Source organism: Dunckerocampus dactyliophorus, chromosome 7 (genome assembly GCF_027744805.1).
Source record: "Dunckerocampus dactyliophorus isolate RoL2022-P2 chromosome 7, RoL_Ddac_1.1, whole genome shotgun sequence".
NCBI lineage: Eukaryota > Metazoa > Chordata > Actinopteri > Syngnathiformes > Syngnathidae > Dunckerocampus > Dunckerocampus dactyliophorus.
Window position 1 is genome coordinate 11,648,754 of NC_072825.1, and position 24,499 is coordinate 11,673,252.

The 24,499-nt window shown below is 39.8% G+C and overlaps 1 protein-coding gene across 1 annotated transcript in view; it reads right to left on the reverse strand.

Moving 5' to 3' along the window:
- zfpm2a (zinc finger protein, FOG family member 2a) overlaps nucleotides 1-24,499 on the reverse strand; it is a 144,617-nt gene that overhangs the window by 49,653 nt on the left and 70,465 nt on the right. The window contains exon 5 of the mRNA XM_054783273.1: nucleotides 10,117-10,228. Coding sequence (XP_054639248.1) covers nucleotides 10,117-10,228 — 112 coding nt within the window. The remainder of the gene's footprint in view (nucleotides 1-10,116; nucleotides 10,229-24,499) is intronic.

The following is a 24,499-nucleotide window of genomic DNA, read 5'->3' on the forward strand; positions in this document are numbered from 1 at the left end:
CCCCACTGACTGGGTTTGCTGTGGGCCCCCAAATGACTGAATTACACATTATTACAAAAGTACAAGCTTCAGCTTCAGAAAAAGCCGCTTCTCTCCACCCAGCTACAGAGTGAGCCTGACCGTATAGAGCTATCGCGTGGCTCAGTGCAATCAATTATTGTTGCAGCGGAATCATTAATAATTTCCTAATGAAAATGATTCTGTTGATCTTTGTTGTCTTTTAATTAAACATAATTAGTTGGCTGCTCTAAGCTGTGGTGGGGACTCCTTTAGGGTACAATTTTGTTTTAATACACTGATAATGACATTTCTACATTGTGTGTCAGTTGTTTAGTTATTATTCAGTCACACCATTTCACTGTGTTCCCAGATAACAGATAATAAACCCTTGCATGCCCTCGTCGCTGCAGTCATTTTAAAAGGAGAGGGGTTGAAATGAGCAAACTATAATAGCTTCTTACCACGGAGCAGTCAGCGGCATGCGTCACACTTTTGAGTTACATTCCAAATATAACAAAACAATGCAGACACCTTCATACCAAACATTCAAGAAGGAATTTAAAGTAGAACCATGCAGGTGCGGCATGTGTCTGCACAGGTCATGTTAGTTCAGAGGGCTTCAGTCGGCCAGCTGTGAAAACGAAATGGAGGCATAAAAAGGATCTGATTGTGAGGACTTAGCAAATATGAAATAATACAAAGACACAGCAAGTTAGCTAATTCTTCTCTGTTCGGGCTTATGTAAAACGTCCTAGTTACATTGGTCAATTTCTGCACAAACAATGGGCTAATGCTCTGGAGACTTGTGGGACAGGCTGGATCTGAATGCGGTCTGACTTAAGAGGCTTACAATTGAAAAGTTTAGGTGACCTCTGAATATTGCCACATAATGGAGGGTGTTTAGTTTCAGTGGGTGCAAATATCAGTTAACAATGGCGCAAAAACGACAGTTGTCGTTTACCCAAATGCTACCGGAGTCTCGTGTCAGCAGGTACTGATTTTGATGGCTTTTTGTCAGAATTACAGGTTGTCCTCTAATAGACAAAAAAGATATGGCTGTGAGGACGAGAGATCAGCTACATCAGGGGTCGGGAACCTTTTTTGGCTAAGAGAGCCATGAAAGCCACGTATTTTAATATGCATTTCTGTGAGAGCCATATAGTATTTTTTTTTAACATTGAATACTGAATGTATTCTTTTTAATAACGTTGTTACACTGAAGCTAACCAATAAGAAATAAAAAATACTTCTTGCCATTAATGCGACTTCTGATGCTACATGGTTTTGCACCTTACTCCTTATCCGTCTTTCTTTTTGCCATCTTCTTCACCAAAAGGCTCTGCAGAATTAGCTCGCTGATTATTTGATCAAAAGGAGGGAAGTTTACTTCTTGACTTCCCAATAACCCGGGTAGGCTACCACTTTGTCCAGTGATAATTGAGTTTTGGTGTCTGACCCGGAATATATCGGACGGACAGCTGGCATTGGCTCTGGCTACCTGCATTGCGGTAGAAAATGGATGGATGGATTAAAATGCATAAACAAGTTTTATATTTTGAACATTATTTTTAACACTGTGATTCTTGTAATTACTATTTTTGTTTTACTTGAACAGGTTCCATACCCATGCTGCAATAATTATTCTGCTGAACATGACATGGACGTTAAAACAGAAGTTTAGAACATTTAGGGTGAATTTTCCCAATCCCAGGAAAAAATAGAAATTTGCTCATCAGTGCCCATTTTTGAGATAACAACATGGAAACGATTTAAAGAGGTAGTTGCTTCATGTGCACTTTTGAGGTGCCCTTGAGCAAGGCTCCAAATGCTCAACTGCCTGAGGCACACCAACTCTTGATGTATGCAATTGTATTTTTTTTTATCTCAATGATGATACTTTAAAATGACTGTTTGCAACTGGCTTAAAATTGCACTTTTAAACCAAAAACTATAAGAGCACCACCACCGGCTGGCATGTTGCCATTAGTGGTTTAAAAAAAGTGATTGAAAAGAAACATATCTCTATTTTTCACAATTGCAAATTAAATTAAGTAGAAATTGTTGTTGGGCCTGAATAAGATGACCGGCGTTCACGGCTGTCTCGTGCACGTGTGCCCGTGGAGCGTGCCTGTGTATGTTCAATGATGGTTCACGTTAGTAGCTTAACTTTGCCAAATCGCTATCACAAGCTAACAAAAAAAACATGGCTAGTGCGCATGTGTGTGTATGTTGCGTGGGGTGTGGCTTAGATGCTCGGCGCAAGGAGGGGGGCATGCAAAACATTGGAAAGTTAGCGTCCACCAAGGCAGCTGCGCAGTTCCTTTTAACTGGAATCCCCCAGTTTATTCTGCAGTGAAATAAGAAGTAATGAAACCACTGCAGTTTACATAAGCACAAACCCACAAACGATGTACTGCTAATATACTGTAAAAGATAAATACATACAATTATTGTTCTGAATAATAAAACAAGTTGTATCTTTGACGAACAGCTTGACACAACAAAAATGTTTCCAATCAAGGAGAATTCACAACGAGCCTTCGTTAAATGTCTTCCATTTTTCACTTTCCCTATCAATCTGTTGTTTATCTGCACAGAAAATTCCCAACTGGTTCCTATCTTTCTCTCCGGGTCCCTGTCTGTCATCCTCGTTCACTCCTGGTGCGCCACTCTTACTGTAACACATAATTACTCTGCAGACTTTCAGCCTGTTTCTAGAACTTCTGTGCTTCAAAGAAATTGTCAGAGTGTGGAGGAGAGCATTGTGGGAGTTCCAGGTGGATTTCTCGATAATGAGTTAGCACAGTGGTAGAGTTGAGCGTTTTAGTAACGGCTGGCTGCTAAGGCGCTTCATGGGAGTTTAATGTAAAACAAACAGGGCCACAGTGAAGGCCTGAGAAAAGCAGATATTGCACTTTACCAATGTCACTTCAGGGCGCTTGCTGCTTCTTATTTTCAGAATTAAATCATATACTGTGACATTCTACATTTTCAGGGATTTGAAACTGTCCTATCGAATGACTATCAAGTGAGCAGAAACAACACAAACTAGGGTTCCTGTGATTCTCCTCCTAATTTTCATGTTTAGAAGAGGATATTCGCAGTTGGATACTTTCCATCGAAAAGTCCGTTCACTAACCAAACACAAGACTGTATAAACAGTACATGATTACCTGCAGAGACTGATTGGTCAAATGGTGCATAATCAATAGTCCTGCAACAAGTAGTGTACACTGTACTGCAAGCAATAAATACTGGGTAAAAAAAACTGTTCTAAAATATAAATCTACTGGTTGTTAGTAGGGCTGTCAAATTATAAATTTTTTTAATCAGATTAATCAGTTTTTAAATAATTAATCATGATTAATCACCATTAGCAACTATATCTGAAATATGCCTATTTTTTACTGTATTTAATTAACAGAAAGATAAACGACAGGACAGGATTACATATATATTTGTATGTATTAACAGCTCCAAATGAAACGAACTGAATGTTCATCAAGCTAAAAGATACCACACAAGTCTAAAAATGGATTTGTCTAACACTAGTCTCTTTAATAGTAGCAGAACATTTGAATTGGACTTTAAACCGTGTTATTATGAGCAATGAGGTTGTGGGTTCAAAGACGTCACGTAATTTCAGGTAAATTTACTTGTTTTTAGTGTATTTTCCAGAATACTTAAATGCACTTAAGATTTACGAAGTGAGTGATAAGAATATCCACTTCATATTTTTCTTTATCTTCCTGTTTATTTACACACACACATGCATTATAAAGCCGTTTTTGTGACGTTCGGAGTGTCCGCGTTGAGAATGATAAGAATGAGGAAGTGATCGTTGCCAGGATGAACAGACTAGAGAAGTGTGTGTGTTGGAGATACATACAGTATATGGTGTTGATGTGTCAGAATGAAGTTAGAAAAGAGCATTAGACTGTGTGACTGCGTGGGGACGCTCCACTGTGCTTCCGTTTGCCGTCATAAAAGAGAGGCATGCTTGCTCTGGTGCGAATGCGTTAATTAATTAATTAAATCAATGAATTACTGCCGTTAACGCGTTATTTTTGTTAGACCATGAACCTTCCAAAGTTGACTAATTTGTAAGTTTGCCTAACTTTTCATCGTTTTCTTTTTTTTTTTTTTACATTGCAATTTTATCAGATACTCACAGTAAATGCTAAAAAAAGACAACATTATCAACATTACGTAAAAAAAAAAAATGGTCTTAAAAAACAATGCATTCAAAAATGAGCAAATGAGCAGAAAAAAAAAATAGTTCTGTTTAGCTTGTCATGGTGCTGATCACCTCGGGCGCCCTGTGGGGGACCTGGCCAAACCATCCTGCTTCTTGTTCCACTCTCCAACGCATGCATTATACATATTTGACAAACCTCCAGACTCAAAAATAAGGGAGTTTTTTTTGTTTTTCTCCTTTCATTTCATGTAGATATAATATATAATATGTATGTATGTATGTATGTACGTATGTATGTATGAATGTGTGTGTAGGCCAAAAGTTTGGACACACCTTCCCATTCAATGCATTTATTTTCATAACTATTTACATTGTACCTTCTCAAAACTATGTACTTACCAAAACAGTGTGAAATAACTCTAAATATGTCCTATATTTTAGACATATGTCTTACAATGTTTGGTTTTTTTGATAGCGCTGCAAACCCTTGGTGTTCACTCAATGAGCTTCATGAGGTAGTCACCTAAAATGGTTTTCACTTCACAGGTGTGCCTTGTCAGGGTTTGATATATTATATATATATATATATATATGCATTCACTAATTCAATACGATATATTATCTACAATAGATAAACAGTTTGATAGATAACTAGACAGCTAGATAGATAGATTATTGGTCCCGATGGAAATTCTGACCACTAATATCACAGTTTTATTTGTGTTCCTTATAATACACTGCTGTTTATGTTTGCCCATGTCAAAAAAAAAACAAAAACACAAGTGTCAACTCGGAAAATGTAAATAATGGAGAAATGGGAGCATACAAGTACAGGACTGTAAAACATTGCCCTTAATGCTAAATAATATTCACTTCTACTCTTGCTTCTGGAAGTACTGGGGACAAATGACGAGCAGTCAAACAAAGTGTAAAGAAGAAATCACAGGGCAGAACACACAATAGTACTCTGTAGCCACTCAAACCAATCACCAGTCAGATACTCGCACATAGATTCACGCTGGCAGGCATCCAAAGTGAACGGCTACTATCTTTGCAAGCAGCCATAAAGAAAGCTGAGACCACTGAAACGTGAGCCAAAACATATTATGTGAGCATACTGTGCAGTGAGATATTCGCTGTTTTTCATAAGTAACACATCTCAAGGAGCAATGAAGCAGCTGACAGAGGGGAAGCAGCACAGGGTGAAGATATAAACAATCTGGACCCCAGGTTTTCAAGGTGGGAGGAAAGTTGCAGTTGGACTCTGCAGAGGCTTTAATCAACCCACACTACAATCTACACATTCCAGCTCCAAAACGGTGGCCAAAATAGCAAAATTCTATATTAAATTCAATGTTTTGCATTTTTTTTCCATTATAGTGTCCACTCCAGAGTCTACACACACAGACACACACACACACGCATGTTGGAACATTTTTAACACAGGCGCAGAAGAAGGATGGCGGAATAAATCGAGTTCCAGACTGACTTTGCTCTCAAGAGCTGAAAACATTCAATAGCATCAAACACTTTTTTAAACTCAATCTCACCACACAAAAAAGAAAAAAAAAAAGAAAAAAAAGTTGCCAGGAGCAAAAATGTGGAAGAATTTTGGTAATATAATACTTTCAGACTCTGTGGGGGAAAAAAAATGATACAAAGTTTTCATTCAGTCATTGTAGAAGAAGTTTATGAGAAAAGTTTTTTGTCTGTGATTTGATGTGGCATGTTTTAAGGCCACCATAAAATACAAAAATGTAAAAATGTAGAAATGACAAATAACTCTGTTGACTGATGTTTATGAAGTTGCTTATGTGATGGAACAGAAGATACTCGACTTCTAATACAAGATTTTAATTAATTCTTAGCATTCTATCAGGGTTTAATGACTCGCTTGGAGGATTTTCCAATAATGAACTTAATACAGTACAATGCAGAACAAGTGTCACTAGGGGAAGTGTGGAGACGACATTGTGTTTCATTTAATAAGGTTCAAGTGAAAGTGACAAACAAGGTGGCTGTAAGTGACACAGAGTTGGGTAAGTGATGCTGAATGTGTTACGTGAGATGCTATCTCATCATACATGTATGAAGAGTGGCAGAGCTAATTGTCCTGCTCAAACAAAAACGGGAGAAATCCTGTTATTTCCCTCCATTTTTGTTCCATACAGTAAGTCTGCTAGCAAAACGATTAGAAGATTTTAAAGAAGTGCATAATCTTCTTTAACAGCTTATCAAAACTTTAATGATCTGGTGATAAAGAGCACAAAGTTAAGTAGCCGGTTAAGAGGATAACTCCCCAGAGCAGTCTAGTGATTAGTAGATGAGAATTGGGAGACCGAAAATCCGGGTTGCAAATCCCACTCCTGCCACTTATTCACTTTGAGGCAGAAGACGCTCCAGTCGAGCTTTGGGTGTATTGTCACGGGTAATCATTTTTGAAAAGTGATAAATGGAGCCTCTTTCCTTCACCCTATGTGATCCGAAACACATACCGTGTCAATATTTATGTATTTATTTTGTGGTGTTTTGCTCGTTAACACCCATAAAGACCCAATTATGCCTGTAGAAGCCCAACGCTTTTATTAGACGGGAATGTTCAGAAGCTTCAGTGTCAGTACTGTACACACTTTCAAGCATGCTTGTGTGCAATCTGCAACAAAGTGCACAATCTGCAATGCTCTTTGCAAATCACTGTTTTGCTTTTTTTATAATTAAGGTTTGCTTGGACACAATTCAGCAAACTGAGGAATTAAAGGAAAACTGCAATTTTTTGGGAATTTTCCATCATCCACAATCCTTGTGTGAGACATGAACACATACGTCTTTCTCGTTTCTATGTAATAAAAAGAAAAAAAATAGATTAAAAGATAAAAAAGAGCCAGCTCGTTACTGCACCTGTGGGACATAATTATTGCTCCTATGAAGTTGTCTGAAAAAGTCTCCAAAAAGCACCAGCAACGCTCCATTTACATGTAATGTGACGTGTATATTAACCAAGCTACAGCGAGATTGCTATTATTATTATTAACATTGTTACGCCGATCAAACTACATTACTGGCGTATTGACACACCGGCTAGCTACTAGCCAGCAAGCAAACTGGCTTCACCACAGACTCGCCCGTAGCGCATCAGACACGCTCACAAAGCCTCAGACACTACCAAAAAGGTCTGGCTGCATATTTGAGATGCCGCCACTGCTGTTGTGCTTTTATTTCTGAGTTTGGAAAGGTTAACGCTAGGTGTAGGTGTTCATCTCCACGACGTTGTTATGTGAAATCAATGCACTGAGCAAGGAAGTTCTGGTTGGTTTAGAATGGCTGAAATATGCAAAATACTGTAAGTATTACATGTTATGATCAATGTACCTGTTACTACATGGTCACAGCATGTATATAAAACCATAAAATGCTGTTGGAGGTTTTTGGAGATGTTTCAAGGAGGTGATGAAGGTGCTTTGTAGGCCGCATAGGTGTATCCCATTACGTGCACTACTGAGCTGTCGATTTTTATCCGTTTTCATAGCTTTAAAACACACAGAAAAGAAAAACACGTGTTCATATCTCACATAAGGATTGTGAATGATGGGCAAAATTTAAAAAAAAAGGTGCATTTTGAAGTCTTATGCAACAATCTCTGACACATCATAAGTAAGTTTGATCATGTGTAGAATTACTACAGCTTCTGTTTGGGTTGCTCAGAACACCAGCCGTTCACTATCACCAACGGGTTACTGCGTGATGAAGAGGATACTGCAAACTAAATGGCTAATTTGCCTTGAGACAAAAGTACCACCAAGAGAGACAATGCAAAAGAGAGGGAGAGAGGGAGGGAGACTGACAAAGTGTGTGACAAAGCAATAATGAGGCTGTGCAATTGTGATCCTGAAGAAGACGACATTAGTGGTTTTAGTTCCCAGGAGGAGGAGGAGGACGACGGCGATGAACTACTTTTCTGGTAGGCGACTGTTTAACTATCCACATTACGCGCACTGTATGGAAAAAAGAATTTATTTAATCAAAAGTTTAATATTTTTGTGTAACAAAGCTTCAAAGTCTCAGCTCTGCTAGATCTAAGCGCTCCCTTTCACACAGTTGACCATATGATCTTATTACAGAGGCTAAAAAAACTTGATGGGAATCTCTGGTACTGCTCTAAACTGGTTCAAGTCTTATCTGGAGGATAGGAACTACTTTATTGTAATTGTTAACTGAGTCTCAGACCAAAAGCTATTACCTGTGGGGTTCCCCAGGGGTCAATCCTGGGGCCGCTATTGTTCAATCTGTACATGCTTCCTCTAGGCCAGCTAATACACAGTTGCCATGTGTCCTACCACAGCTATGCAGACGACACTCAGATCTACGTGTCACTGACGGCAGGTGAACATGGTCCTGTACTTACTTTGTCACTGCAATCAAACAGATCAGTGTGTGAATGCAAAACAACTTTTTCCAGCTAAACTCAGACATAATTGAAATCATTATCTGTGACCCACAGAAACAAAGAGAACGTGTTGTTAGTTGAGACTAATAATCAGGTTAGAAATCTAGCGGTAATAATGGACTCAGATCTGAACTTTAACAGCCACATTAATTCATCATCAGCAGTTTTTTACCACCTAAAAAGCATTGCCAAAATCAAGGGAATAGTGTCTAAGACAGATTTAGAGAGACTAATCCATGCCTTTGCCTCCAGCAGGCTAGACTACTATAACGGCCTTCTCAACTGTAAAACAGCTGCAGTACATTCAGAATACTGCTGCTCGAGTCCTGACTAGAACCAGGAAATATGACCATATTAGTCCAGTCAGCACTGGCATCCTGTCGCTCAGAGACTAGACTTTAAAACAGCTCTGCTTGTGTACAGGTCTTTTCATGGTCTTGCGCTGTAAGAGACTCATTGCAATTGTTATCGCACATGCTTGATTGCAGTTGTTGCTGCTAAGGGTGACCCAACCAGTTATTAGGTTTTGGGGACAGTCACTTTTTCACACAAGGCCACGTAGGATTGGATTTTTTTCTCCCTTAATAATAAAAAGTTTCATCTAAAAACTGCATTTTGTGTTCAGCTGTGCTGTCATTGACTAATATTTTTAATTTGTTTGATAATCTGATACATTTACAAACATGCAAAAAAATTAGAAATCAGGAAGGGGCTAAACACTTTTTCACACCACTATAGTAGATATAGTACTGTCTACCTTACAAAATCTATAATAATAATAATACAAATTATAAATATATATAATAATACAAAATAACCCACCGATGTATTTGTTTTTCTGAAGCAATGCTGCAATGACCATGTATACTGTAACTAACTTAGTGGAGTACAACATAAGCTGCTAATTGTATCTGTCCTTATATTTACTGTCATTAAACCAACAAAGCTACTAATGGCCTAGACTTGTGCACCATACTGTAGCTGTCTCATTAATTGCATTGTATTTATTACCTTATTGTATTTACACAGTACAAGAACATGAATATATATAGCAAATTTGCAACCTGATCTCTATTCCTCCCTTGCTTGTTATCTCCTCTAAGACACAGTATAAAGGGGGGAAAAGGGGCATTAATTACGTTGTGAAATCTAAAGACCATTAACTTTGTGTGTCAAGTGATGTTTCTCACTTCTTAATCAGGGTTTTAGTGATATAAATTACTTGCTGGATGAGAAAAACAGATAGCCGGCGAGTGTGTGCATGTAATGTTTAAGTGTGTGCTTGTCCTTGCAGCTATGCTCTAAGAACATTTGAGAACATTTGTGGCTTGGAGAAGCATGGAGAGCAATAGAGAGAAAGTAAAAGACGGCCAGGAGACAGACAGGTGGGAGTTGAGTGGATCGTCTGTGTCTTAGCTGTGGTGTGTTGTGTTGCAGTGTGGAGAGATAACGGGATGCAGCGTTGCTTGCTTACCTTTGCTGTACACCACACAGTTGTTTTTGTTGTCCTCTGCTCCCTGCCAAGTCACATCCAGTAGCCACTTGGGGCCAGTGCTCAGCACCACCGGGACCTTGCTCTTCGTCTTCTGGACGGGGACAGATAACAAACATTTATCAGTTGCTTATTTTAGTGATTAAAGCGGCTTTAATAAGCATGCTTGTCTGCCACAAACAAGACAATTGAGAAACTATACATCGGGGGTTTCAAACTCGTGCCATGCAGGGCCGAGACACTGCAGGTTTTCTTTCCAACCGGTCACTAAAGCAGGTGATTTCAATGATCAACACCTCCTTCAATTTGAGAGAGGAGCTCATCAATTAAACCACCTGCTGGAGAAACTGGTTGCAAGTCCATGCAAATCCTATTTTTAAACATTGCAGAGATGATTACTGGGATGTTTTTGCGAGTTGTGCTGCACTTCTCCTTGGAGAGGAGACCAATGAGAGCCAGAGCCTACACAATATCAATTCCAGTGGTGAGATCCTCATTTTCTGGGAGATCTTTTGTACTTTGGGTACACTGCACCTCACTATTGGCATCACTTCACCATTTCCTGAAACAAATCAGGAAGAATTCAGAGAATCGGCATCTATTTCAAAGGGCGGTTGAGGTTGGAGATTTGATAATATGGTGAAAATTAATGTGAATGTGTAAAGTATTTTTTCTTGTTGGTCAGAGGTCAAAGATGGATTTTTTAAGAGGAAAAACAAACAAGAAAGGGCGGAAGAGTACAACATCCGCCTAATAGGCTTCTGTGGAAGCGGTCCACCATATGTGTTTGCTATATTTACTCATCATCATATGCTGCTTTTTTTGCTTTGTGGATGTTCGTTTTTGCCTCTTTTTGTGTTGCTGTTGTTTGAGTGTGTGCTAAGGCACCTGAGTACAAAAGTCTATTACTTAAAGGCAAACTGTCAGTATTTCAAGGCCATTACTTTTTAACCCCGAGGCCCTTCTTCATTAGGGTGTTACAGAAATAGTAATGCTTTGAGAAAATGGGTTGGCATGCAATCTCAACTCAGTTCATTTGCATAATGCAATGGAAAAAAAGTAGTCCTTTGCACATGGCAACAACCTTGAAGGATAAATGCAAATGTCACTTGTGCATGTTAAAGGTCTGAATTGGCACAGATATGCACATGAGATGAGCTCTGCAGTGCGTCTGCATGCCCCCTCCCCTTCCTTCTCCTCCTCCTCCTCCTCTGTCCATTTCTTTTTTCATGAACTCTATCCAGTCAAAGGCTAGAGAACAAACTGACTTTAGAGAGCAAATAGTAAAAACATCTCCCAGAGATCACGAGAAGCTCTGTGTGATTGTGTCTACAAGCAAAACAAATGCAATGAGTCCAAAAGAAGACATTAGATTTCAACACCATTCATGGATATTACTCACAAACTGCAACACCAAACTAATAGTAAAAAAAATCACACACACACTGACAGTAAATTGCATACTCTTATTTTTTCTATTGGCATCGTCTTATCCTGCCTTGGCAGCAGATGAGAGAAGGACGACCTCTGTAATTTAAGTCATCCTGGATTTCACATTTCAAATTAGCCTCACAATAAAGTCCTCTATCTGGCTAACCTGAAAATCTCACAACCCTGTCAAAGGAGCAGGGCAGACTGGCCGATTGTTGCTAGGACGACTATCTGAAATGGGAATCAGATTAACCCTTTCTTAGATCTCTAGACTGGAGCCATTTCTTATTCACCAGCGAGAGGCCTTTCTGACATCCCTCTGAGCCTTTGGGAATTTATGATATTCCAGCTGGTCTTAACGTAGCCAACAGAGACTGAACACCACTTTAACTAGACTTCCTTTCACATGTTAGGTATTACATATTACTTGAATGGACTGTCAATTTCAGTTAACTTGGCTTCACCCTTTCTGCAAACAAGTGATGACAGTTTTTCACTGCAGATTTACATAACTCATCCACAGCGACAATAGTGGCCTATGTGCTTTGGAAGCATGCTGCATGTAGCAGCCGCCACAAAGACAAAGAGATGCACAAGAGCATGCAACATATTTAGGATTAAGATAGTGTGGTGTCACTGCAAAGAGGAGTGTTTGCAAATGCAAATGAAAACATTTGTACAACCAAATCAGTTGGCCTAAGTGGCCACGGCAAGGAGAAATACAGATTGACAGGCAGAAAATTATAATTTGGAGCATGGGATGAACTGGTTTTATACAAACAAACTCTTCCTCCATCCAACACAAAAGCAGGGAGTTGACATATGGAAGAAAAAATGTCCCAAACCAAAACAGAAAAGTTGGTAAGAGTCAGGACTCTTCTTGTTTGTTGAAGACGTTTCACCTTAAACCCAAAAGGGTTCTAAATTTTAGGTGTGGAGTTTCCCTCTTTACAGCCCCTCTTTTTTAATCTTTATACAGTGGAACATCGGTTCACGTATGCCCCGGTTAGAGTATTTTTCGGTTTACGTCGAAAATGTATGCAAAAATGCCTCGTTTCGCGTCAGTCAGCATATACTGTAATATGGAACATACCATCCATCCATTTTCTATACCGCTTCTCCTCTTTAGGGTCGCGGGGGTATGCTGGAGCCTATCCCAACTGACTTCGGGCGACTTCTGGTCGCCAGCCAATCGCAGGGCACATATAGACAAACAACCATTCGCACTCACATTCATACCTATGGACAATTTAGAGTCGCCAATTAACCTAACATGCATGTTTTTGGATGTGGGAGGAAACCGGAGTACCCGGAGAAAACCCACGCACACACGGGGAGAACATGCAAACTCCACACAGAAATACCCAAGCGGAGAATCGAACCCAGGTCTTCCCGATCTCCAGACTGTTACTGTGTTGGCCAACATGCTAACCACTTGACCACCGTGCAGCCCGCACATACCTTGCCATGTTATTAATACACTGAGTTCAACTGCCTTTGTAATGCATTTTTACCACAAAACGTCCCTGTTAGCATGAACTGAACAGGAAACCGAAACCGTAAGTCTCTGTCCCCCAGCTCCCTCGCCCGTCTATGATGTAATCAGCGGTTGACTCTATAGTTCTTTGCTAACTAACACAGTTATGCCACAAGTTACAAAAGTTACGCCTTTTCTTTTGATCATGGCCACAAAATAACCCCCAATGGAGCCAAATAAAGTTGCAAGTGTCAACACTTTGATAATGAAGATGAGAAACACTCCTGAATTCAAGAAATAACTCAGCAAGACGCCAAGGTGGTGTCCGTGTGGACCTCTGCTCGCTGCTGCCTCATAGCCATCTTTGTCAACAATCAGGTCTTCCATCAAGGTAAAAGTGACAGTAAATGTGGATTTATCCCGTTTATTTGTCATTTATATGCATTTCAAATTGTTTTCTGTATGTAAAAAGATACTTGTAAAACTATAAACAGTGTTTTGTGTCAACATTACTTGAATTTGCATTATTTCTTAAGGGGAAAAATGGATTCATTAGAGTATGTTTCAGTTTGAGTCTGACCTTCTGGAACGGATTAATCATGCTAACTAACAACTATAAATAATTTTTGTACTCAAATGTTAACTAAACATCATGTAAGTGGGTCAACATACATTTAAATTCAAACAATTAAATACAAACAACACTTACAAAGGTTAAATCATCAGTCTCCATTGATGTTAGCACCCGTACACCCCCCGGTACACGCACAAGTTGTGTGTTATAGTTTATCCACCCTCTGCTTCCACTTCAGTGGTTTTAACACTCACCCTTTTTTTCCCTGAGCTCTGTTACCTTTCCTCGTGTAAGAGATACCGCCACCCAAACAGTGAAGTCAGCTAGGAAGTGATTACAAACTGATGCTCCAAATTCACTATAAAATGAAAATCAATATTTCCACAAGTTGCTGCAACATAAAAGATAACCTTCATTGATTTTTCTAGACTTAGGCGTCTGTGATAAAATCTAATATAAATTTTCAGCCACACGGATTTGGATCAGAGCAGAGCAGGGGTTGAACGATAAGTTCTGTGCACATCTCTCAGAGTTGGATTTTTTTTCCTTCCCCCGCTTCCTTCTTGCAAGGCAGGGCTGTACAATTTATAATTGGCCCTGTGTGAGCAAAGCTTCTATCAGGAATCTGTTCTAATTTTTATTACTGAGAAGCTAAAGCCTGTTCCAGATAATTTGGAAATTTCAGGGGAATTGTGATAGAGCTGATGGCACAGCCGGACTGGCTCCAGAAAGGAGCTAACCTGTAATAGCCTCTGTGGCTGCTGTGATTAAATGTTGCCATAGATGAAAGACCTGCCATCACTGCAATAAATTAACCAATCACACAAATCCCAAGTCGCTACTAATCCCTCCTTGATACCATGATCCTCTGATCAGCTGAAAGAGGTGAAGAAGAAAGTGTCTTGTGACACTCAGCCTGCCTCTAACTCCCAGCTTCCCTGTGTAAACAACTAGCTAATGATATCACCGCTGACCATTTCACCACCAGTGGCTGCTCTTAACCTGCTCCTATTCAGGGCAGGTGAAATCGATACAAACCTTGGTGGGAATGATTATTTTCCTCATGGCTTTTTCCCTGGCTCCCTCCACCAAGGTCACTGGCTGGCACTGGAGCTGTCTTCTGATCCCACAGCTGCAGGATTTAGACAACTGAGAGATCAAAAGAGCTCTGTCTGAATATCTGACGACATTCATTGACTTCATACTTTGAGCTTTCAATAGCCACTCATCAGCCAGTTGGAATATGATGATGCAAACGCCACCTCAAATACTGTCCGTTTTCTCGCAATAAAAACAAGTTTGCACCAACACAGTACATGCCGTTTCTCCTTTCACAAATGTGCCCTGTGCTTTAGATTATGTTGACAGTACAAATAAGAGAAAAACAAGCAGCTATATGTAGTGATGGCAGGGTTATTTGTTTCTAACATGGCACTGAGGATAAAGGATTTGTAACTGTTTTACCAGTCAGTTTACAGCAGACAGCACACTCACACCTCGATAACGTCCATTGCAATTAGTTGTTCACTGCGATGAAACAAATTGCATGTGGTCAACTGGAAATTTCATTAAGGGAGATTTTCCTCTAGCCATCGTTATCGCTGCATGTTTTAATATTTTCTTAGCCTCAAGGATGGATGGGTTGCAAGGGTATTTTTTTGCAAATAATTGGCCAAAGCTCACCTCACAGTCTGTGTCTCACCACTATTCACGCTACATAAAAGCTGTATATATGTATACGCGTGGTTAAGTGCTGCATATTTTTTTCATGCTCCCAGAAATATGGTTCTCAGTCAACATCCTACACAAAGTGGGACATACCCCAATTTTTCACGTCTGCTTTTGTGTTATTTTCTCCTCATAAATGGCCACGGTTACATCTGGCTGAGATGAAAAGATACCTACGTAATGCTTCAATTCCTTTTCCACCCCCCCTCTTCAAGGCTATAGCATCTGCTGCTGGGAGACTAAATAACAGAAATATGCAGAAATTGCACACTAATTCCCTTTAGAGATAGATCTTGGCTCGTGCCCTGTCATAAATCAGAGAATTTCGATATGAAATGAGGCAAGCTGCTCTAATCATTTCTGCATTTCAAATTGGATCACTGGCTCAATCGCTTGGCTTTTAAACTGCTTGCCTAAGAGCAAATGTGAGGTGTGAGATAATTCAGGCAAAATCTTCGCCTGCTCTGTGCGGCGGTTAGTTTACTGCTTGAGTGCAAGAGAATGCTTTTTTTTCTCTCCCCCTCTTCCCTTGGCCCATCTTTCTCTTTTCAACTTTTTCAAATTAACTTTTCATTTTCAAATCGATTAAATTGAGAGAGAGTCACTGCTGTTCCCAGAATCTTTGAAGGGACACACATGCTTTGGCTGTCGCTATCGTGGTCGCGCTAAGAGGAAGAAATATTTTCTCATTTAAATCACCTTTTATCCCGTTGGCTGGACTGTAAGCATCAAAGTACAAATGCTGCATTAGCTATTGCTTATTTGACTGGTCACAGTGGTATTTATATTGACCACGGGTGGCACTGCAAGAGTATGCTTACTCTGTTTTAGACATAAGTGCTAATAAAGCAGACAAATGAGCGGTTGTCGAGGATTCAGCTTACACACCAATGATTAATTATCAACAGACCATCACAAAATTGTATAATATTGTTATTTCATCAAATGTCAGCTCTTCTCCCTTTGTAGATATTCTTTCGGTATATCTACAAAGAGAAGCACTAAAGAATTAAAAATGTTTGTGAGGTGTTCCAATTCTGAAGTCCAAATGCTTACTGTCAGCTGAACTTGCCTAAAGAAGGCAAGCACGTCTCTTTTCCTTTCCACCTCCACACCAACCTTCTCTTCTCTATTACAATTATTCCACAGTATCCCAAGTCGGGGCTACATGTTTAATTCAACTTCTCGTGTAAGTTGAGCTCAGTATTACATATATTTCCCGAGATACTATTTGAAGTGGTAAACAAGAGAAAGGTACATTTGTAATGCTTGTGCTGCAGGTCTTAATTATGTCTTGGAGGTACATGTTCAAACATGTATGGATCCGGTCAGGGAACATCCCAGTCGCTTCACTACTTACTGTTGGAATTACAAGAAATTTCCCATTTGAATTCAGTGGGGAAGGTTGTTTGATCTTTTGCATGTACTGTATGCAAGAGTTACTTGGCTGAGCAGGGAGATGGTGTGTGAGGCACCATAATAGGAAACTCTGAGCCAGTAATGTTCACCTGTATGGATATTAACGCGACCCCTGGAGGCTAAGGTAGCAGGTGACATATTCTCAAGACAGATCTACTCGTCCCCCGTTAGGAATAAGCATGTGTGTTTGCTGAGAGAGGATGGAAGGGAGTCAATCAGTCAATGAGGTCATAATAAATCCCTGCTCTCTATACAAGTACATTAGACCAGGATCAATCACAAAGAGTAAATATAGACAAAAAATAAAATGGTGGAAATGACACTTGAATAAAGTCCTTGACTTTAGATAAACCTCTCTGTACCCCTTTTGGTTTAAAATTCTTTTGAACTCCCCTCTTTCTCTGGTTGAGTCAGAAATTTCACGATGCATTAGAGTAGCATCCCTCCGTGTGTGCTTTTATATTTCAGGAGACTCTGTGTGTGCAGTCAATCTCACTTTCTGATGCAGAAATTGGGCTCTACAGCTACAGAATATAAATTAGATTTAACAGTGAAAGTACAATAGATTAAATCCCCCCCAAACAATGCACCGAAACACACAGCATGCATTGCTAACTAAGCTTATATTAACAGACAAATGGAACATGATGCCGAGCTGTATCTGATTTACATATACTGCCTGATCATCTCCTGCATGCTGCAGTCTTCTACAGGTTCATCACTGGGTGCACTTTAGAGAAATGGGGTCTTACTAAATCCACTGTAAAAGACCAACAATATTTACACCAAGTTAAGTAAATAAGATAAAGATGGTGAACTTGCCCCTCACTAAATGCATTAGACGTGAACTCTCTTATCAGAGTCTCAGCACACAGACTGCTAAAAGATGGGTTTCCTGTGCTGAAAATGGTCTTTGTTACCCAATTAGTTTGCTGACGACCTGTGGTGTAACATTACAGCTTTGACAGCTTCATACTCATCCATCTAATGAGGCTCTGCTAGACCACCAGGGAGTGAATGGACAGTGTCCAGATCTTCTTTCCTATCTTCAATGCTAATTTTCTCTTTTTTGCGGGTTAAAAGACTTTGTTGTCGGTTGTTCATCCACCCAGAACTATTTGTCTCTTTGGTATAGGCCTTGTGCAAACTAGGCTTAGGATCTGAGGGCTAAGGCCAGGCTAGAGGACAACAAAGACGTATCAAGGTGTACTAGCGGGGGTTCACCTGCGTGGTAAAGAAATTAAGGTTTCCTTGTTGCTTCACTTCCCATGTCAGTGTGACCAACAGTGAACGTGAGTTAAAAAACAGCAAAAGGCATACACATTACAATAATCTAATGGTTAATGGTAAATACTTCATTCAAAATGTAAGTGTTTCACACGGTGTTTAAGTATGGTGGTGTATGTTAAGAACATTAAGAACATGAAGAGCTCAAAGATGCGCCAGCTCAACTAAGGAGGTACCGGTGGCTGCACCTGCAAACATCCAGGTGTGAAATGACCACTATACCTCCTTAGCCATATCACCTCAATTAATTCATCTGCCATTTCAACGACCAAATATTTTTTTTAACATATTAAAAAGGAGAAGGGCTAATCATCTTGAAATTCCTAAGGAATACCTACCAAGGAATCCCTACCAAATATACCTGATGTATACGGTGAGAGGTGGGCTATACACTGAACTGTTCTATGCTGACTACACTGAACCTATTCAGGCAATAAAGGTTTTTTAAAATCAATATCCCTTCATATATTTTTTTTTGTTGCTCTCACTTGAAGAAAACCCACGCAAGCACAATGAGAACATGCAAACCCCACACAACTCTTGAGGTGAACACTGCACCACCATTCCGCCCACTATCAGGGACCTGCTAATGGAAACAATCAAGAATTATCTGCAGCACTTCTCAAGGAAGTTGTTTCAACATATCACAAGAAAAGCCATGACGGTGACAGATGGCAAGGCAGCTGGCACCACTCAAACTTTTCTCTCGCTTTGCTTCTTCTTCCACCTGTGCCTTTGCGTCAGTGGAGGTCCACTGTGTATTGAAATGTTGTATAACCATTCATTTGGGAAGACTGAGTTCTAAGCATTACTGGTGCTGCCTACTCTAACATTCTGCAAAACCTGAAACTTTGTGTCTCAGTTCAGAGGTTCGATATGTCTTCTGCTATTAATCATTCTATTTCATGAAACTCTTGAGATGACCACATAACTTATAGCATGTTACTTATCAATGCTCATTCAGCCATTCAAGTAATGCCACTGAACTGTTCTGCAAGATAAATACAGTCACTGGCCAGATTTGACATAAATGCGCACATAAATTGCTAATAGTAATCTAATGATATTGTCATTCACCGATGAAACAAACAACACAAAAGAAAGCACCGTGAGAAAAGCACCGTTACAAGTTAAAACATGATATAAAACACACATTAACGCTGACTACCCATCAGTACGAGCCTAGAATTTGTTTTCCGGAGAGAAGATTATAATATCGTAGTTTGACGTGCATGAGTGACAGAATCTAGTCATAGACAAAATCTAAGTCATACACAAGTAATTGATGATGTGAATGGCAACGTTTCCAATGCCATTGTGGAAAGCGCTGTATAGTTCCATTTAACTTTCATCCAAAGTTACGGCGCAGCAAGCTTCTTCCCATACACAATAGACCAGATGCACAAATGCTTTGGCGAGAAAGCTTGTTAACATAATTCGTCTCTTCATTTTCGCCACTTTTGATAGTAATCAAATGCACCCCCACTTTGACGGTAACATCAGGGTAAAATAAATTCTTAAAATTAAATCTGAAGCTGCTTGTTTCGATCCAGTAATACGTACTGTACGTAAAATGGACCAAATCAATATGAACCAAACGCAGTTATTGCTTTGGTCCACAACATATCAGAAACGAGGCAAACATGCTCATCACTGCTTCACAAAGTCAAAGCTGATGTGTGTGAATATCTTGTTTTGTCTAAAACACAAAGATAAAAGATTTGCTTGGATGACTCAGGAAATTTAAAAAATATTCACATTTGGGGAGGCTGAAACAACAGGATATTTACATTTTTAAACCTAATTATACCAATTATTTACATTGAAGAGACATTACCTTAGATTAGGTTTCCTTAACACTATACTTACTATACACACTTAACACTATAGCCATGGCATGTCCGACTTGATAGACTGAAAATAGGGTTGAAAGGTTAGAATAAGAATAAGTGAATTGGAGAGGCTAAATAGTTAGCTTGGTAGGCTGCTATGCTAACGGCGGCCGTCTCTCATGTCCCTGCAGTGATCCCGTAGCCTGCGCAATGTAGTATAAACAAAGAATACAGGAGTGTTATTTTATGTCTTCATGGTTCTAATAATGTAAAAGAATATATATTTAGAAAATCATTAAAATGTTTTCTATGCTCTGCCTACGATACACAAGGGACAATTGTAGATATTTTCTATTCCGTCCGTCAGTTCGGCCCAGCCCATGTATCGGTATGGTTTGGGTGCCCTGGTGTACAGCTTATATTTGATTAATAATTATAATGCGCAATTGCATAATGCTCTCGCTTAATAAAATGTCTGAATTACAAATATTTGCCAGTGAATTGACTCTCTCTCTCTCTTTCTTTCTCTATAATTTCTAATTTCTCTATCATTTCAGTTAGTTGTGCTAATAATTACAATACAATAACATCACATTTGGTGTATACGGTCTACTCACTATTTGAGCTTCAGTCAACGACACATGCATTTGAATATACAGGATGTTATGTTGGCGACTTGTTTGTTTCTGTATCATTACATTGAGTTCAAAACGAATCAGTGTGTCGAGCTGTTCTTATCAGTAACCGCCATATCAGTTTAGGTAGTTGTGTTGTGATGGAAGGACAGCAAAATGTCAGGTTCACTTGTAGATCAGGTCAACCATGCATTATCGCTCAAACGGTGGAGCTCAGCCATGGTCATAACATCACTGACTAGCTGACTGAGTGCTTCACAGCTAATACACAGAGCTGTGGGTAGCAATGAGTTGCGGTCAGGCACACAGTAACTGGCTCAGAAACTATAATAGTGATGATAAAATATATGATCATACTTCCCGATGGCATACAACAGCTCTGGTCAGATGCAGTGATAGATTTATGTGATGTACTTACAGGTCATTTTAAATGATCACGTCAAGTTGTATTTATATTATATTATTTATCATATTTTATTTATATTATACCAGTTATACCACTGGTACATATATGAATGGTGGTGAGCAAGGGGTGATGGAAAAGCATGCCAAATAATTACCATTGTATCCATTTGAAGAGCCCTCAGTCCTGGATGTTGGTTGAAGCCCAAGAAATAATTGATGCATGCAACAACGTTGGTTCTATGCCGAAGTTTGGGCCGATTATTTCATTAGATGAAACCACATTCCTGGTGCCAAAAATGTTTGTGTTTGTGCACCACAGAAATTTAAATCCTGTTAGTCCTGATAATGTCTGATGCTGGTAAACCAGATGGAATGTTGCGTGGAAAAATATTACCACTTTTAAACACCAACTTAAATCAGAGTAGTTTGTACTTCCACTTGTTCCACTGTTTCAGCGTAATAGTTTGTTCATGTGAATACAAGTGTATGTTTGCGGCTGCATATATGTGTTTGTGTCATTTTACACTTATCCCGGTCGTATCCTGCGGTGCTTTCTTGCATATGTAATTGGATGTTACTGTAAATAATTGCCTGAGCATGTGCCAGTGTGATGGTGGTGATGATTTGTGTCTCGGCTCATGTGTGTGTAGAAGGTATGTGTACCACTCACTATGTTTGTATGCATCTGTGTGTGTGTGTGTGTGCGCGCGTGTGTGTGTGTGTGTGTGTGAGAGAGAGAAAGAGAGAGAGCATCTGCCCCATCCATACTCGACTCTCAAGTCCCACTGATTCTCCTTTCCAGCCATGTTGAATCCTCTTTTCCTTATCAGGCGAGCCCAGGCCTGCATCAGGCTCTCCTTGCTATGACAGAGGCTACAACAATAGACCTGCGATACCGCTGCTTAGCGCTGCGTTTCGGAGGGGAAACCTGCCACGGGCGCAGATTAACTACAACACACACATGCACACAAAATAGATTGCAGCCACCAAAACAAAACATTTTTCAGAATGCCTCCTCTTGATTAATGAAGCAATGACAAGAAGAAAAATATAATTTCTGAAAAAGAAAAATCCGCCGCCACTTGTTAAAGTTTAGGGGTAGCAACAATAAACATATTGGATGGAGAGGGTGGGCAAAAAAGGTGTGCGATAAATGGCATGAGTGATGGGCTGAATAATTTCTGGAGCATTTTTTGGTTACACGGGCCCATATTCCCACCCTTGTAGTGAATTGCACAATAACCACACTCCAATGGCTGACAGACCCCACATCTCTCTCTATCCCAGGTGAAAATTAGGACAGTATCTTGACATTTTTGCTCTTTTGTAGTCGACAAGCTAAAGCTCTCTGTTCACAACACACAGCCCGCACACACACTCGCTGATGCATGCCTGCCTTCACATACATCACATGTCATATAACTCCCCCTCTCCTCGAAAATGGGGATGCACCAATAAAATGTTTTCTTCTTAATGTCTTGGTGTATAAACTTGTGAATGACAATGACCTCTCCTTTTTAAAATGTACTTGTTTACAAAGATATTCAAAATGTGGACAGTATTGGTATAAGAGTCAAATTACTGTATACTGTATTATTACACACACACAAATTTGAAAATAGAAGATAAGATATAAAGCTGCCAAGATCTTAACAATTAACCTTGTCTTATGCATTTAATTACTGAGCAATTTACTCTAAAATACCCTCAAAACACATCAGGACTAGTATTCTATAGACTCATTACAGTCACCTTGACTAAGCTCTTGTAATTACCGTTGGTAAGGCACTGTACAAGAGGCAGCAACGCCTTCATCAACACATTTACAACAGAGCTGGAAATCTGCCTCTCATTAATAGCTTGCCCCCAAATCAATTATTAACACGTACAACAGAAACCAGGCTAACAAGGGCCAGGCTTCTTACTTCAGGCAAATCGTAGGCCACCTTCTTCTCCCAGTCCTGTCCAGTCAGGTAATTGTCACTTTTAAAGACACCTGCTACTCAATAGCTTCGACCCAGACTGTTCATTTAGCTCCTCGATTGCAGCCATTTATGTCTGAGTGTCACTATTAATTTGGGCTAATTTGGAGAGTGTGAGGAGCCGTGCAGAGGCGTTGTCGGCAGCCCTGTGAATGTGCTCGTTGCTCACCTGCGCCGCAGCCGCGGCTGTAATTGCAGTCTAATGGTCTGATTGATCAGAGAGAGAAGTGAGGGATGAGATGGTGTTCTGGCAGCTCGATCAGTCAGACCAAGAGGAAAGGAGTAGGAACAGGGATGGGGGAGCAGCTGCAGGAATGCCAAATCTTGGTTTGTTAGTTTTAGTTATGGTTTCAAATATTTGCTTGCTTTGAGTTCTCCTGTTAATACCATGAATCAATACAAGAGAAACAACTTTGGTTTCATTCCAACAATTAAGTGGAAATATCTATCTCTGAGTTTGAATTGCAGTGGTACCTCTGTTTTCGTTACTAACTCGTTCCAAAAGGTCAGACGAAAAATAAATGTATAAAAACCCAAACAATTTTTCCCATAACAAGTAATGTAAATCCAATTATCGTAATTTACGGTGCATAAGCCGCTACTTTTTCTCGTGCTTTGAACCCTGCGGTTTATGCAGTGATGTGGCTAATTTGTGGTCACGTTCTGGTCTCGCGACATCTCGTGTTTTTCGGAGCAGTCATTTTGTGCTATGTGCGCACGCCCTCATCATTAGTCATGCATGTGCGATACCACTGATTTCTTTTCCGTTTCGATACTGAGTAAAATTCAGACCGGTATCAACTTTACCAATCCGATAAATATACCTTTTGCAAATACACCCAATGTGTCAGGTAATTTATTCATTTATTTCAAATCTGCATAATATTTAGACAAGGTCTCAATAATTCAGTTACTTTGCACTGTGTTCCTGTTAATGAGATACATATCCCAAATGACTTAAGTATCAAACTATCGATATTTTGATTTGAGAATTGCTTTTAGAGCCTAAAGATCTGGTATTGGAGGTATCGATGTTTCAGTATCGATCCGCACTTCACTACCCATCATGGAAAATGCATGGTGAGGTGCATGAGATGCAGCTTTCAGGTTGAAAGTGATCGATCAAGCGGCTTTTGCTCGGGTCTGCCGGTGGATCTTGGCAGCCTGGAGCAGTGTTGGGAGGTCCACCGTCACCGGCGGTTTTAGAGGGGCTGGACTGCTGCGTGCTGGGGAAGACCCAGTTGACTTTGGGTGAGAGGCAGGGTACACCCTGGCCAATGGCAGGGCACATACCTGTATAGACAAACAACCATTCACACCCATATTCATACCTATGGGCAAGTTACAGTCTCCAATTAACCTAACATACATATTTTTGGAATATGGGAGGAAACTGGAGTACCCGGAGAGCATGCAAACTAAACACAGAGATGTAATAAATGTATTAATATTTTAATACATTTTTAATAAATGGATAATTTTGGTGATCATTTTTAAAGGGTATAGAATCTCACCCAAAGTCAGCTGGGATAGGCTCCAGCATACCCCCTGCAAATCAGCAACACATATCAATATACTGCAATGCAGTTCTACAC